Below are 16,360 nucleotides of genomic sequence, written 5' to 3' on the forward strand. Positions count from 1 at the left end.
CAACCCACCACCACCACCACAAGGACCAGCAGCAGTTCTCTGTACACAAAGGCTGCCTATGGCAGATGCAGATTTGGGAGGAGATTGGAGCACAGCTCCAGGAAAGCCCAGGAGGAGGAACACAGAGCTGCCCAACGAAGAAAGGGGATGAACAGAGGGTCCCACAGGAGAGGAGGGGGCCATCCTCAGGCCTGGGAGCCACCACCGGTGGCTTCAGGCACTGAGTCAAAGCTGGAAAGGAATTCCACATATTTATCCAGTAAGCACCCTCATTTGAGAAATACTGCTAGAAAAGTCCTAAAGAGAGAAAAATAAGACAGTTATCACCAGTTCATGGGTTAGTCCTACCACCTGGTAACATTTCATTGGCAGGCCCCTGCATCCTGGACATCTCAAGATATGTTCATGGGATCTTTCACAGGAACCTGGGCATGGGAGCTTCTTCCTGGGACCTCACAACACCCCACTCTCCTTTCCAAAGTGGCCTTGTTCACTCAGACAGTCAATGTAATTAGAAAGAGAATTCTGCTACACACAGACACAGGCTGCACCCCCTAAGCCAAAGACTTGCTCGCCCTTGGGGTTAGTGGGTGTTGACGAGTGCCTGGTCCCTGCCTCACCCCTGGAGCCCACCTGCTTCCCGCCTGCCCACCCCAGTCCCTCAGAGATTCACTCAGCTCCCTCAGCCCCCCTGCGATTCCCTAGACTCCCTTCTTGGCATCCATTACCACTTCTCCCAGCCCTGTAACTTGACACCCTGTTGGCTGGGATGTCAAGACAAAAGCCCAGAGCCTGCTTTGTGGGGGCCAGGAAGTCAGAATACATTTTGCTTCTAGGCCACTGAGGCCATAGAGGTGAGCAGCTGAGATGAGATTTTTGAAACCAACTCATAATTCTTCCTGGAGACTCTAGGTCCAGCTATTGCTCTGGGACTCCATTATGGCCCACCCTACCTCAGATACAGCCAAACATCTCAGAAGAAAGGGAGAAGCACGTGTAACCAAGGCCTGGCCCCTCTCCCCCACCCCACATCCAGGGCCCCGAGCACAGAGGCGGGCAGTCCCAGGGCACAGGCAGCTGGAGTGGAAGAACACTGTGCCATCAGCAAGACCAGGAGGCATTCAATCTGTACTGCTGGGGCTCCTTCTAGGAACATGGGAGCCCCTGGAAGTCACGCAGCCTGGCCAGGGAGACCTAGAGGACCTCACTATAATTGAAAACAGGGATGGGGGCCAGTTTTGGGGATGTGTGGAGTCACTGTAGAAACATTCCAAGGATGGGCAGAAGAGAGTGCTCCCTGGGCCCACAGCTGGCAGTGGCCCCACAGAAAATGGCAACGGGGCAGCCTACAGGGCCAGCACCCACCCAAGGTCACTGCAGCTTGACACTGCCAGCAGGCAACATGTTCCAGCTGGGACTCCACCAGGAAGGCTAAATCCAACTCAGCACGCTCTCTGCTTAGAAATTTAGGAAGGGGCATTTGTTAGAAATGACCACAGGCATAGAACTGAAACGTTGACCAAGTGAGGTTTGGAAAATCACCCAGGACATTTGTTGACCCTTTACGACAGCCACCTCTGCGCCAACCACCCAGATGCACGTGTAAGCCTCTTAACTGCTCAACTGTCACCCAGATCCACAGGTGAGGATAGAGTCTGAAGAGACTAACTTCCTGAGGATCCATGCCCATGGCCCTCAGATAACTAGGGCCTATACCAGACCCAGGCTCCTGCAGGACACTTGGCTGGTCTGCCCAACTCTGGCACACCACACTGCACTGGGTCCTGGCTCTCTATCCTGGTCAGACCAGCTGGGCACTCATGGCCTGCAGGGGGCTCAATGGTATCCTAGAAAAGGAGGCGCAGGGAGTGAATGGGTTCCACATAACTGTCAACTCTGAGGCCTCTAACTCGGGTTATCAAATACCATTTGGGGGCTAGGTTGAAGAGGAAAATGCTTTATTTATACTTGAAGGATCCTGGACAGCCAGCAGCATCTGCATGCCAAGTCCCTGAGGTGATAAAAGAGATGACAGTGTGAGGACATGGATGTGGTCCTCGGATTCGACTGGGAAACAACTCTTGCTACATGTGGGCCGCTGCCTGCTTGAAGAAGTTAGGTGGAGTTTCAGTACTCGGGAATCCAGCTTCCAAAGGGCCCAGGCCTGGTAAGTGAAGGAGTGGGGGACCCCAACTGCCAATCACAGTACCAACACTAGCATCCCCTCCGTCCTCTGTCACCGTAACCACATGCGAGACCAACCTTCCTCCAGGGAGGAGCTCAGGAGCACTCTGCAGAGCAGGGCAATTCCCTACATCAGATGAACCCAAACACACCTCCTGGGTTGCCAGCTTCCTCACCAACTCACAGCAAGAGAAAAGTCACCTGTGTGTGGATGAAACCACCCATGAGAAACAAATACTACCGCTTTCTAGCTTGCAAAGACCACAAACTCTTATGATAAATGGAAAGTGCTCAATTCCTGGAAGTTTCTTGTTCCCTCCTAAATATGTTCTGCACTGCTGGATCCTTCTCCACCAGCCCCTGGCAAATCCCAGGGGATGTCCTCCCAGCATGATTCAGGTGTCCCCACGCCCCACCAGACCTGCTCCAGATGCTCTGAGCAAAACAGCTGGGAGAATCCCTCCAAGTCAGCCACGAGGACCATGGGGTGGCGGGCTGGGGATAGGCACTCCTCTGTGGCTGCGGGGACCTGACCCAGTCACCAAACCTCAAAGAGCCTCAGTTTCTTCATCTGCAGAATGGGACACTGCTGACCTTGAGAGGATGTTGTGAACTACAAAAAGCATAGAAAGTGCAGCTAGTCAACGGATGATGACCCTATCTCGCTCCTATCCTTGCAGAACGTAATATACAACTCAGGGCAGTCCCCATCCCCTTTTCTGCTTTAATTTAGCTCTGAATTAATTTATCTTACCACCTGCCCTGCAATCTGAGGTCTCTGGGGACAAGGTGGCAGGCTGAGGGCTTCTCTTCCTCCCACAGCTTGACCCCAGCAGGCCATTAACCACTGTCCTGCCTGAGACGTGAGCTCAGAGCCCTGCCAGGCATCCTTGCCTGTGCCCACACTGGGCAGTCCGTTTCTAACCTGCCTGCGCTCCTCCCAGGGTGGTCCTCAGGACCCCTTCAGGGGCTCTGCCTGGTTGGTGCAACACTGATTTGCCTTTTTCATCAGGTTGGCATAGTTGCACCGAACTGTGCCAAGACTCAAAATGTCATCACGCTGTAGGCAATGCCCTGGATGAAGTACAAGCTATTGATTTTATTAAAACTCAACCCTTATGTACATGTCTTTTTAATATTCTGTGACAAGATAAAGCACTCTTGCTGTGTACCAAAGCAGAACAGTCATCCAGGAAAAAAAAAAATCACGTTTGAGCGTTGACAATGTTTGAACGAGGACTGACAGACATGCTGTGGTCATTCAGACTTGGTTGTCTGTCACACACTTTCCCCAAAATGGTCAAAGCAAAGCCTCTTTCCTTCAAGGAAAACAACTGATAATATTTGTCACCAATGACAATGTCTGAGCTTCCAACAAACAAAATGTAGTATTTGGGAAACTTGTGAGCCAAGCCAATCAGATAATTAACCAATCTGATTTCGTGATACTGAAAAATGAAATGTGTCAGCATATGAAAGATCAGTCACTCAGTAAACTACTATTTTCTAATGTTCAATGGTACTATAAACTCAAACATAAGTAAAAGACCATTCAAGGGGAGAAAAGACAAATCTAGGCAGAAGAATCCCAAATAATTTGTGTAGAAGTTCCACCCTCAAGGAGGTAGAATGTGACTCCCCATCCCTTAGGTGTATGCTGTAAATAGTGACTTCTTTCCTAAGGGAGGAAGAGACTAACCAACAGTGGAGACACCCGACAGATGCTACCTCAGTCAGATGATCAAGGTCAACATCACACTCATAAGTTACACTGATGGCATGTGCCTTAGACATGGTGTGATGAGAACGCACTTCACCTGTGGTCCTCCTCCCAAATCCCAGTCCAGCCATGAGAAAAATACCAGACAAATTCCACACGAGGGCCATGCTACAAAACTTGATTGGTTCTCCTCAAAACTGTCAAAACCAAAAAAGTCCGAGAAACCATCTCAGCCCAGCCTAAAGAGATAATGATGACAAAATGCCACATGGGATCCTGGGATAGAAAAGGTAAAAACACAGTCTGAACACAGATTCAAACACAATCTGAACAGACAGTATTGACTTTGGTTAATAGTAACATATGGGCCATTGGGTCACTACTTGTGACAAAAGTTCCAGAGTAATCTGTTAACAACCGGGAGACTGGGGTGGGATGTACAGGAACAATTTTTGCAACTTTTCTGTAAATCTAAAACAATCCTAAAATGTAAAGTTTATTTTTAAAAAAATGTTCTGTTCAAAGTGCAAGAAAGACGGATGGACTTTAACACAGTCAAGAACAAAAACGTCACTGATAATCAAGGTTTCAGAGTCTATAGTGTAACTAACTGTTAGGAATGGCCACTTTGTGTTTTGGTGTCACATTAAAGCAAGAAACGCACAATTATCCTAAAAGACGAACCAAACACTCCTCCCTGCTCCAACTGCTTCTCGGTGTGAGGTTGGACTTTCTTCACACGCTTCAACCCTAACAACATACCATAAGAAACTAAATGCAGAAGCAGATAAGAGAATCCAGCTGTCTACTTATTAAGCCAAGTATAAAGGAGATCTGCAAAATAGTTATTTTTTATTTTAAAAGAGTTCTTCATGCTAACAAGTAATGAATTTATTACTATCATCTTTAAATAAGTAAGTATTGTCTAATTTTCTAACACAGTAAATGTCAACAGATATTTCCCACACAACCAAATGTCCTTGGGGCCCAGAGATGGAGAAGGGGCTGCACCAGTGCTTTCGGCAAAGGGTTTCCCAACTCCATCACAGATGCCAGTCTGAGCGAAGACTCCCAAATGGGAGTCCTCCTGGCATGTCACAACCCACGTGGCTTTCTCTTGCTGCTAAAGTTGTTTTGAAAAGCAAGACGTATTAAAATCTAACAGACTCACCCCACAGATATGCTGTAATTTCCCTATAAATCTATTCAGCTATAAGCCAACAAAATTTGGTAACCCTGTTCTGTGGCCTTAAAAGGGGCAATTGTACAGGCCCCATAGTTACCCAATTCATAGAGAACTTGGCACTTCCCGGGGTGGTCCAGACACCCTGCATCTGTAGATAGGGAAGCCAAGCAGAGACTTCCAGTGAAGGCAGGTTGGGCACCCCAGGCCCCCAGTACCAGGACACTATCCTGCATTTCATGCCCCACTCCCACCCCGTACTGCCACTCTCCAGGCAAAGGCAACTCTTCCCTCCTCCAGTGTGTCTACCTCTGCTCTCACATGCAGACATCCAGCAAGCTTCTGAGCTCCAACCAGGACCAGAGCATCAACTCTCCCCCCCTAGAGAGGGTGGTCCATGACCCACTCTTTCCAGCCCAACAACCTGGCCCTACTTCCACCACAGTGGGCCTTCTCAGGCCCTGAGTCCAAGCAAAGCCAATGGTTCCAGGGACGTGAACCCCTGAGCTCCCCAGAACATGCCACCCAACTGCTATTTCCCACACTGCCCACGGATACCGCAAGTCCTCCTGAAGGAAGAAAATGTTATGTGCCTGGACTGGTTGTTCTCTTTAGAGCACTACTGCATTAAAGCTGCTTCTTAAAGCTATCAAGGCCTGCCTTAAGGAATTCTGCATGCCACCAGGTCTCAGTCCCCCCTAAGACCTGAAGCTTTTCAATGTGATTACATCACAACTATTTTTAAGATTTAAGTTCTAAAAATAAGCACTCTTATGGTTTGGGACCCAAGGAAGGGGACACGTAGTAACGTCTGGTATGTCTCCCACACATCAAATACTCCTTACCAACATCACCCCCACCTCTTGGGGTTGGGGGGAAGCATCCACAGAGCTGGATCAGCTACTGGGAACCCAGCTCCCCTCTCCCTCCATTCCTAGACACCCTTGAGTCCCAAGGCTCCTTCCCATCAGTACTGTGACAAACCTTACTGGACCATGCTGGGAGCTTCTGAGACCTGAGAATGACCAACCTCACTTTAGAGGAGATGGTGGGCGCTGAGGGTAGGGCAAAATGTCCCAGGCTACACAGGGGCGTGAGTGAAATCAAGCTGTCAGATACCCATATTCTTTTTTTTAACCAGCTGCTGCCCCTCTGCCCCCTTTAGGCCCACAGATTATAATTCACATACCCATCTTCTTGAGGAGAAAAACCAGAAATCTCTTGCAACCAGGCCAGCTCTCTTTTTCTTCCAAGGCACATTCTGCTAACTGAGAAAATACTCTTCTCCTGGTGAAACTCCTGCCTACCCTATGTGGGGTCACACATGCCCCTGGAAGGTGCCAGGCATCCACTCCTGTTTCTACCTGTTCTATACAGAGCTCCCTTCATCCTGCTTCTTCACCAGATTAGGTGGCCATGAAGGACAGGATGGCATCCCCTGAGCCAGCCATCCCCACGTCCCAGGTTGGTTACAGTTCTGGTATACCTGCTCTCATCAAGTCAGAGAAACAGGCTGCACGATAAAAAGCAATGCACATAAAAGTGGTTTTAGGCTCCATGGCAGACAGCTGGTCAGAGACTCTCCTTCATACACCCCCATAGGTAGAACATTTAAATGATCCACTAGAGCAGTCAGGATACCAGTCACAAGATGAGGAGCCCGTCAGCGTGTGACAAACAAAGCAACAGGAATACGTGCTGTGAGAGGGTATCAGAAACTGCAACTGCAGAATTATACCAAATATTTTCAAAATAAGGAAATGATCTCCTTAATCTGCAAATCTGCTTAACTCACATGTGTGTGAAGAGGAGTTCTTGACTGATAAACGAACGAGCACTTACAGGTACTTACCTCAATGACTGTACACAGTGGTCTCTGGTTCCTGTCACAACTGCCATACAGAAACATGCCCAGAAAGCTGGCACTATCCCCCCAGAAACTACCCCCTCCACAGTCAGAGGAGGGCGCCATAAAGGCAATGGGGAAGTGGCAAAACTGTAGAGCTCCTTACCGACAGTCACCAGGCTGGCTCACGCTCCGGGTATGAGCTAAGTCACTCTGAGAGTTAGAAACAGGGCACCCAGAGTCTGTCACTCTGATACCCCAAAATAATCTAATGATTTTTAGAAGCACAGGTGAACTCTTCAAATTTCAATTATTACAAACCTGGTATAAGATATGGTCCAGAGTAAAGGTAGGTGGACAGAGAACTGGGATCGGGAGCCCAGAGGGGAGAGGAGAGGAGAGGGGTTAGAGGTTTGGCAGGGTAGCAGTGAGGCAGGGGAGTCCAGACTGAGGAACCGATTTCTGAAGGAACGTACCTCTTAGTTCCCACGTGCTGAAACGCAAGCAAGGCTATGGATTTCTAGCTGGAGCTGATGGAGCCACTCCCTGAGGCTTCCCGGCCTCTCCTGGAAGTTGCCCAGCAGCAGACAGAGTATTAGCAAGTAAAAGGCCAGCCCACAACAGGTGCTGGGGAGGGGCTGGCCTCCAGAGACCTTCCCACAGAGTGCCAGAGCCCCCCAATGAGCGATTGAGGGAAGTGAAGATCACACAAAAAGAACAGGCTTCTGCCTGTTGGACTTCCAAACTTCTCACACGTGACAGGGGTGCGGGGTGGGGGTCAATCCCTGGCGAGAAGACCTAAGAGAGCCAGGGTGAGGGCCACAACCACACCTACGGAGGCTGTGCAAGAACCAGAGCCCTTTCCGGAGCCATCACGCCCACAGCTGTGTCACATTCCCCCAAATCGTTCAAGGGTGCACATTCCAGCAGACAGCTGGCCGGCGGGTCAGGCACAGCTGCAGTGGAGCATGGTCGAGAGAACAGGGTGGGAGGGGGCTCAGGTCTGCACATAGCTGTGGAGGACCCCTACCCACCCCCATGCAGGAAGCCAGCACTGCCACCATTGCTGGCCACATCCTCTGTCGGCGCGGGGGGGGGGGGGGGGGCGCGATGACAGTCACACAAACAGGCCAGGACCCGGACTCAGACCTCTCTGGAAACCCCATGGCTAAAACTGTAAAGGATGAAGTGGCCGGACCTCCACACCTGCAAGAATAAAACAACCGAGACATTTTGGGGGGAAGGTGTGGCAGTTTCTTTAAAACAACTCAACACACACCTACACTGTGACCCTAGCAGTTCGACTCCTAGTTATTTATCGAGAGAAATGATGATCAATGTCATGTGAAGACTTCTACAGAAATGATCACAGCAGCCCCAAACTGGAGACCACACGGTATCAGAGGACAGTTGAGTGGATAAACTGCATACCCATGCAGGAGTCGCTCAGCAAAATGCTGATACACACAACAGGGATGAATCTGAAATCACATGGAGTGAGAGAAGGCAGACCCCACCAAGCACCAAGCACATACTACATGATTCCACTCATAGGAAGTCTGAGAAGAGGCAAGATAAGTCGAAAGCAGAATACACCCAGTCCAGGAGGGCAGTAAATGTACGGATGGCTCCAGGGAACTTCCTGGGGTGATAAAGCTCCGTATCCTAATAAGGCTTTGGATTACACAGGTGGATGCATGTGTGAAAACCGCAGCAGGAGAGGTTCACAAGGCATGCACCAGCAGTACCTCCTGGCAGGGTAATGCAACCCCAGCATTACTGTATCCTTCCTCTCCCAACAGGCCGCTTGCAAAGAGTGTCCACTCAAACAAGGACTCTACCTATAACCCGTGGAGTCACCTAGAAAAAGTTAAGTGATGCACATACATACATACATACATACATGTGGGTTCCATTTCTACACAGAACAGAATAAGGCCATCCACACAGCCCCACATTACAGACGACAGGCGGAAGCACTATCATGTTACTTTCAGATTCATTTTCGCTTTGGAAGAGAACCCGGGCGTTAAAGTGGGTGTGGAGAATGTGCCCCACACACCACACTCACCACTGCTGGTCGCCAAGCCCTGTCTTAATAGCAAATGATCAGCCACTGAGATTCCTGGGTGAGGAAGAGGTGACTGGCTCCTATATGGATGTGTTGCTCCCTACTACCAAAGTCCCAAAAGAAAAGATGGGGCAGTGGTTCTGTCATCAAGGATTCCAGCTTCAAGAAAGGTGCCCTGCTTTGCAGGCCCGGGAAACAGAGGGTGCTTCTGATGCATTTTATAATGTGTTAAAGCTTGCAAGAAGGCAGAAAGCCAGAAAAACTAAACAACAGCTCTAGCAGCTCAGATGCTACTGCTACTGCCTACATCCAATAGGCCACATGGAATACACATCAGAGTCCCTCCCACCCACAGCATGGGGCAGATCCTTGGTCCAGGTGAAGCTCAGTCCCACAGAAAGAGAGACACATGATGCAAAGGGGGAAACGGGAGAGAGGAGGGTGACACACAGCTGCCTGAAGGCCATGCACCCCAGTGGAAGCCAGGGAGCGGCAGTCACCAGGACACTTGCCCCACACATCCACCAAGGCCCATGTGGCAGGCTGTTAATAAGCAGAAATGGGCCTCCGAATCTGCCCCTGCCCTGCCTGTGAGACCCCAGGAGCCCCAGCCTTACTTCCTCCCAGGTAAAATAAGGAAACAGACATCATCTGCTTAGGTGCCCAGTGACTTCCACCCTTGGTGAGTCACTAAAGTCGAGTCTCCCCAACACCTCTGCATGTTCTTTCATAAAACAGTATCCCTGAAAATAATTAAGTTAGGTCCTGTCCTATCATTTCTGCCCCTAGGGACAAGCAAGGTACTTGTCACAGACAATCCAGGGAGAGTTGGCACCTCAGAAAAAGGCACACACAAACACGTTTTCAGTGAAGCATGAAATGGGGATGGAGAATCATGAAGCTTCCACCCCACACAGGCCCGGCATAACCAAGAGACCCAGTCCTTACCTTTCAGGTGCAGAACCTCGGGAGAAGAGTCTCATGTTTTACTAAGTTAAACATTCCTCCACCCAAGAGGGGAAAATAAAGCTGTCCTCACCTGTGCTTGGCCCAGATTATTTCTTAAGATGAACAATTTGTGACAGAGACCTTCATCTATACAAAAGTAGAGTTGAATCTACTTATCTAAGAAACAAAACAGAGAACCCCAAACACCCTCCTCCACCTGCCCCAGCTCCAGCCCCATCCAATGGTCCCAACTTGGGGTCAGGGGAGGGCAGCATGTGCTCATGACCTTTGGGTTGGCCCCTTAAGACCAGCAGGCCCAATTTCCACCTCTGTGGGTTTTTGTTTTTCCATGAGCACATTTACGGATGCCAGAAAGGAAACTAAACTAGTTTAACCTCATTTTTTTTTAATATCCATATTGAGGTAAAACTTATATACCACAAAATTCACCCATTGTAAGAGTATAATTCAATGATTATTAATAAATTTAGAGTTGTGCAACCATCACAATCCAATATTAGAACACTTCCATCACCCCGTAAAGATTCACTGTGCCTGTGAGCTGTTAATCACTGCTCTTACCCACCCCCATTCCTGCCCCAGACCACCATTTGATCGCTGTCTGTCTCTGTAAGTTTGCTTTTTCGGACATTCCCTGTAGATGAAAGTATATAATATGTAGTCTCTGTGTCTGGTGTCTCCCCTCTTAGCGTAGTGAGTCGAGAGGTTCTTCTGTATTGCAGCACAAACTGGTGTTCCTTTTTTTTTAGTGCTGAATAGTAATATGCTGCATGGATACAGCATATTTTGTTTATCCATGGCTATCTGGACTGTTTCCACTTTTTGCTTATTATGAATCATCCTGCTATGGACACCCAGGTACTGGTCTTTGGGTGGACATGCTTTCATTTCTCTTGAGTACCTTCCTCAGATAAGATTGTTGGGTCATGGAGAAAGTTTATGTCTAACTTCCTAAGAAACTGCCAAACTGTTGATGTCATTTTACATTCCCACCAGCAGTGAATCAGGGTTCCAGTGTCTCCACATCCTCACCAACACTTGTTACTACTGTCTTTTTTATTACAGCCATCCTTGAGATTTGTTTTATGGCCAAGCATATGGTCCACCCTGGAGAATGTTCCATGCACACGTGAGATGTATTCTGCCTTCACCAGATGGAGTCTTCTACAGACTCCCATAAGCCAAATGAGTCAACAGTGCTCTTCAAGTTTTCCAGAATTTTGCCGATTTTCTGTTTAGTTTCTCTACCAATTATTGAGAGTGAAGTATTGAAATTTGTGAATATAAATGATGAACTGTCTGTTTCTATTAGCAATCCTACTAGCTTATGCCTCAGGTATTTTGGGATTCTGTGGTTAGGTGAATGTACACCTGTGACTGTCCAATCTTCCTAACATACCGTTAAAAAATGTCCCTCTTTGGCTCTCAGAATTTTTTGTCTTAAAGTCAATTTTACTGGATATTAATAGTCATTCTAGTTTTCTTATGGTTACTTACAGTCTCTCTTTCCCTATTCTTTGACCTAAGGATCTAAGGAGTATCTTATAGATAATACATAATTAAGCTGTATCTTGCTTTTTTATCTGCTCTAACAATCTCTGCCTTTTGATGAGGGTTTTTAGACCATTCATATTTAATGCAATTATTAATATGATGGGATTTACATTTGCCATTTTGCCAAATATTTGTCTTCTACATATCTTCCTCCATTTTTGTTCTTCTGTCCCTCATTGACTTCTGTGTTAAATATTTTTTAATGTACCACTAAACTCTTCTGTTCATCTAATTTTTTAAACTATATTTTAAAAGTTATTTTGTTAACAGTTGTTCTAGGGATTATAATAAGCATTTCATTAATTTATCACAATCTGCTTCAGATTAACACTAACTTGACCCCAGTAAAATGTAGAAACTTCACTCCAATATAGCTCCATTTCATTCTTCCTGTTTCATACTACTGTTGTCACACATATTACATCTACAGATTGTTGTATGCTTTTGGTCAATTTCTAGAGAGCTAAAATTGTTGTTTTTATCAATTCTATCCAGTGTTATGGTTAATGCTTTGTAGGATATAATGTCTTTTTAACTAAGAAGAAATGAGGAAAAAGATGAAGTTTTTAATATTAGCCCACATATTTACCATTTCCAGTGCTCTTTATTTCTTCCCGTGAACATAAGTTACCAACAGGTCATTTCCTTTCAGCCTGAAGAACCTGCAGGTCTGCCAGCAACAAATTCTGTTTTAGTTTATCTGAAAATGCCCTTTTGCTTTTGCTTCTGAAGGACAGTTCTGATGCATCCAGAATTCTGGGTTGACGGTTTTCTTCTTTGAATATTTTGAATGTCATTCAGTTCCCTTTTGGTTTCCATTTGAATGTCTCAGGCAACAAGTCAGCTGTTAATTATATTAATGCTTCTCCTGTATTTGATGAATTACTTTTCCCTTGTTACTTTCAAGCTTTTCCCCTTTTCTCTGGCTTGCAATAGTTGGAATATGATGTGTCTATGTATAGATCTCTTTATGGTACTTTATGCTACTTGAGGTCTGTTGAGCTTCTTGGATAAACTTCTCAAACACATTTTTGGCCACTCTTTCTTCAGAGAGCTTTTCTGTCTTGCCCCAACCATGACTGCAACCTTGGGCTAATCAAGTCACTGTCCCTCCCCACTTGCTCATCTCCAAAACTGTCACTTCAACTAACAAGACCATTGGCAGGGCCACTGCTGACCACTCTAAATTGAATGAGTCCCTTCTCACCCCTGCAGAAAAGCTGTTGGTCCTTACAGCCTGCACTGACTAGGCAGAACCTCCGTACCCACAAAGCTGGGGAGAAAGCATGGGAAGAGCCCCAGGCCAAATACCACAGATTCTCATTGTTGTAATCCAAAATCCAGCCATTTCTTAAGCACAAACACTTCTCAGGCTGTTGTTGCTTCTGGTCGATTACCACAGTGCTGAAATGGCTGACTTTTGGGGGTCAATTTTGTCCTACTTTATAACTGTTTTGGGAGGAAAAGGGTTTGACAGTCTCTCCTCACTCAATCACTATTGGTAGTTGTCCTCCAACCTTATTCTGAAAGTAAAACACACACACATTGGAAGACTAAGTCAGAAAAAATGCCAAAGAGAGATGGAGAGGGGAACCACAGAGAAGGAGAGAACTCATTCCCACCCCTTTATCTATCTCTGCATACTCTAAATAGCCCCAATGTAGTTTAAAAAAAAAAAAAAAGTTGTATCTTGGTGATTTAAATTCACCAGCCACTTCCTTAAAGAAAAAGGAAATTCTCTATAATAGAAGCCACCAGAAACTCCCTCTGATCTCCAATATTCCCAAATGGGGTCATAAGAATACGACAGCCTGAAAGAATGAGGCAGTTTTAGACCCAAACATAAATTCTAGAAACAGAATACTATATAGTACTGAAAATGAATTCACTATTCCTGCACTCAACAATGTGAGTAAATTTCACAAACATTATATTGAATGAAAGCAAGCAAAGGGTACAGACTATATAATTTCAATTATTTTAAGTACAAAAACAGGAAGGAAAAACTTCAAAGTCAAGAAAGTGGTTACTCTTGCAGGGTAGTGACAGCAAGTAGGCATGAGGGTGCTAGTAACGTTGTTTTTTAATTTGAGCTACAAGGATGTGCTCAGTTTGGAAAATGTATCAAGTGGCACATGTGTACTTTTTATTATGTATGCTATACCTCAATTAAATGGAATTCTCTATATGGAGGTTCCCACAGGATGTCCCGAGCCAGACGCTCTCAACAAGGATCCAAAGACTGCCTGCTTCTAACACAGAAATTGTGACCACTCACTCCAGAAAGGATTACAGTTTTAGAATGACTGTAGGCTGGACTTAATCCTATGATTCTGTCAAAACTCACAACTGTACTTATCCAACAAACTATACAAAATGTTCTCTGTGGGAACTCAGGGAGACACTAGCTCTACATGCTCCATACACGACATCATTATTTTAAGCGAAGCTTAAGACTGAAGGGTAGCTGTTACCAACACTTCTTTCCCTCACCACACATCATGCACCAGGGTTAATTCTGGATATACATCTGTCATCCAGAGATGCAAAGCAGAAATTATCACCCATTTTACAAATGAAGAAGCACCGGCTAAGATCATCTGCCCAAGATCAATCAGGCAAAGCCGGGCTCTTACCCCACTCTGCCAAAGCTGGGCTCTTTCCACAATCTCACACTGCTTCATGGATGTCCTGTGGTATCTCTAGTCCTGCAGGAGGACCCCTGTTCTGTGTGCTCAGGTTAATTTCTCTCTTGCTCCCTTGCATTAATTATTCTATGCTCCTTCAACTCTTAACCTCTCCCTCACAACTTACTGGCCTGTCCTGCAGGGGAGCATGGTGATTACAGGAGAAAATGTATACCAGAAGCCTAGGAAGACAAGAGGGACCCAGTAAACCCCCACAAATGTGGGCTCGTCCTTCTCACTCACCTGAGACACTGCTAAGGAGGGAGAGAAGCAGACCCAGATTTACAGTTTTATTTCTAGAACTTTAAAGGAGATCTCTGGTTTTAGAACAGGAAGGACAGAAAGCAGACCCAGAAGGAAAGGCCTTTCTGGGTAGCAGGAACACAAAGCACATACCCCCAGACTAAGATGCTTTTCCAGTAGGAGGGGATTAGATTTTTCCCATTTATCAAGAGGGTGTAAGAATTTTTAAAGCCAAGAAATGCTAGGTCAAATAATCTCTGAAGTCCTTAGGATGCCAACAGTCTGGGCCCCAAAATGAATTTAACACAAAGACTACAAGTAGGAGTCCCTCTGTGGGGTCAGTCAGCACAAGATGACAAGGAGCACCTAGATTCCCCAGGTCTGCACCTACTACCCTTCACCCTACCCGGGGCAAACAGACGTGGAGGAGGGTCGGCAGGGGAGGCTGTTGAGGGAGATAGGGATGAACTGGACCAGACAGGATGTGGGGCTTCTCAGGAGGCCATGGCCACACCCACATACCCACCATGGGACATCTAGGTGTGAACATTCTGATTCTCAACAGAGCTCTGAAGGGAGGAGTGACAGCAGGAGCAGGACCTAGGTCTGAACTTCTCTTTACAGGGAGAAAGGTTTCTGAGTGAAGAAATGGGGTGGTACGTTGAGTCTTATTTCTTTCAAACTTTTTCCTTAAGAACTTCACAAAAGCTGAAGATTGGGAAAGTTAACTCTTGAAGCAATCAGTATCGATTAAGGAGGAACCAACAGAGCATCTTACAGAAGACCTGAACAGAGTGGACCCCTCTTCCATGATGCACCGCCTAGGAGGAGCAGTGGCGCATGTGAGAGGTACCCTGGGCTGGGTTCCAGACTCTGCCCCTAGCCACGTGACCCAGGCAGCATGAAGCATCCCTGGTCTCCCATGCCCCAAACCTGAAAAGCAGGGAGGCAGGACCAAATGAAAAATTCAAGTTTTCCTACAAATCAAAAGCACAGAGTTGGAGAGCAAGTACAATTTTAGTGAAGATCTGCTGCCAAGCAGAGGAGCCAACAGAGGCTCCCATCTTGTGAGACCCACACCCCATGCTACTGATGTCTAGGCCCCAGGCCCCCAAGAGGGAAGTCTCTTGGCTAGGACGGTGGGAGAGGCCACTGATGGAGAAGGTGACAGGGCTGGATCCCACAGCCATCTCCATGATAACCCACCAAAAGCTGCTTCCAGCAGGCCTGGAGGGAGGCTTCACCCCTACCTCCTCCCACCCAGGACTCTCCCTGGTTCCTGTCCCCTCTTGCTCACCTGTGTGAGGTTCGCATGTCCACGGGCCCATCGCCCACCTGTCCTTCGCCTCTGCCCATAGCCATTGCCTCTGCCCCCCTCAGCAACCCTTGGGCTGGGCCTGCTCCTGGCTCAGGCGTCACTCTTATATCTCCGTCAGCGTTTAAATCTGAAGCCAACACTCCTCTCTCCATTTTTATTTTCTTGCTCTCCACATCGTCCTCTGCTGGGTCCCGTTCAAGTGCTCGTTTCTGACTCCGTGTTCGGCATGCTTCTTCAGTCATTCTGAACTTTAGGGGAAGGAGAAAACATGACATTTAACTTGACATAATGAAGCTGTTACCTTCTTAGAAACTTTTCATAGTGTCAGCATGGGGTGTTTTCCTCGCCATGTGACAATGGAAGAAGTAGGTACAACAAACAAAGGGCCCATTAAGTGTGCCCAGGACATTTCTTCCCTGCCTTGGGGAAGACTAGGACAGGAGCAGCAGAGCATCTGGGAAGCCAAGCTATGTGCCACCCCTCTGGGGTCAGAGACCAGCAGGGACCTGGACACGAATAATGGAAAAAGTGGCTGTTTATCAGAAAGAAGGAGGAAATCTCTCCACTCCAGACTCGAGAGCAAAT

General features: G+C 47.1%; 1 protein-coding gene across 9 annotated transcripts in view; it reads right to left on the bottom strand.

Moving 5' to 3' along the window:
• GATAD2A (GATA zinc finger domain containing 2A) overlaps positions 1–16,360 on the bottom strand; it is a 92,523-nt gene that overhangs the window by 20,669 nt on the left and 55,494 nt on the right. For 4 of the 9 annotated variants that reach the window (XM_032465166.1, XM_032465169.1, XM_032465170.1 and 1 more), the window contains exon 3: positions 15,755–16,023. The exons of 2 other annotated variants lie outside the window; for them this stretch is intronic. In XM_032465166.1, the coding sequence (XP_032321057.1) occupies positions 15,755–16,017 (263 nt within the window). In that variant the 5' untranslated portion in view covers positions 16,018–16,023. Of the gene's footprint in view, positions 1–15,754; positions 16,024–16,360 lie in introns of those variants that run through there. 3 more of the 9 variants (XM_032465167.1, XM_032465168.1, XM_032465171.1) reach the window with 2 other exon arrangements.

Source organism: Camelus ferus, chromosome 22 (genome assembly GCF_009834535.1).
Source record: "Camelus ferus isolate YT-003-E chromosome 22, BCGSAC_Cfer_1.0, whole genome shotgun sequence".
Classification (NCBI taxonomy): Eukaryota; Metazoa; Chordata; class Mammalia; order Artiodactyla; family Camelidae; genus Camelus; species Camelus ferus.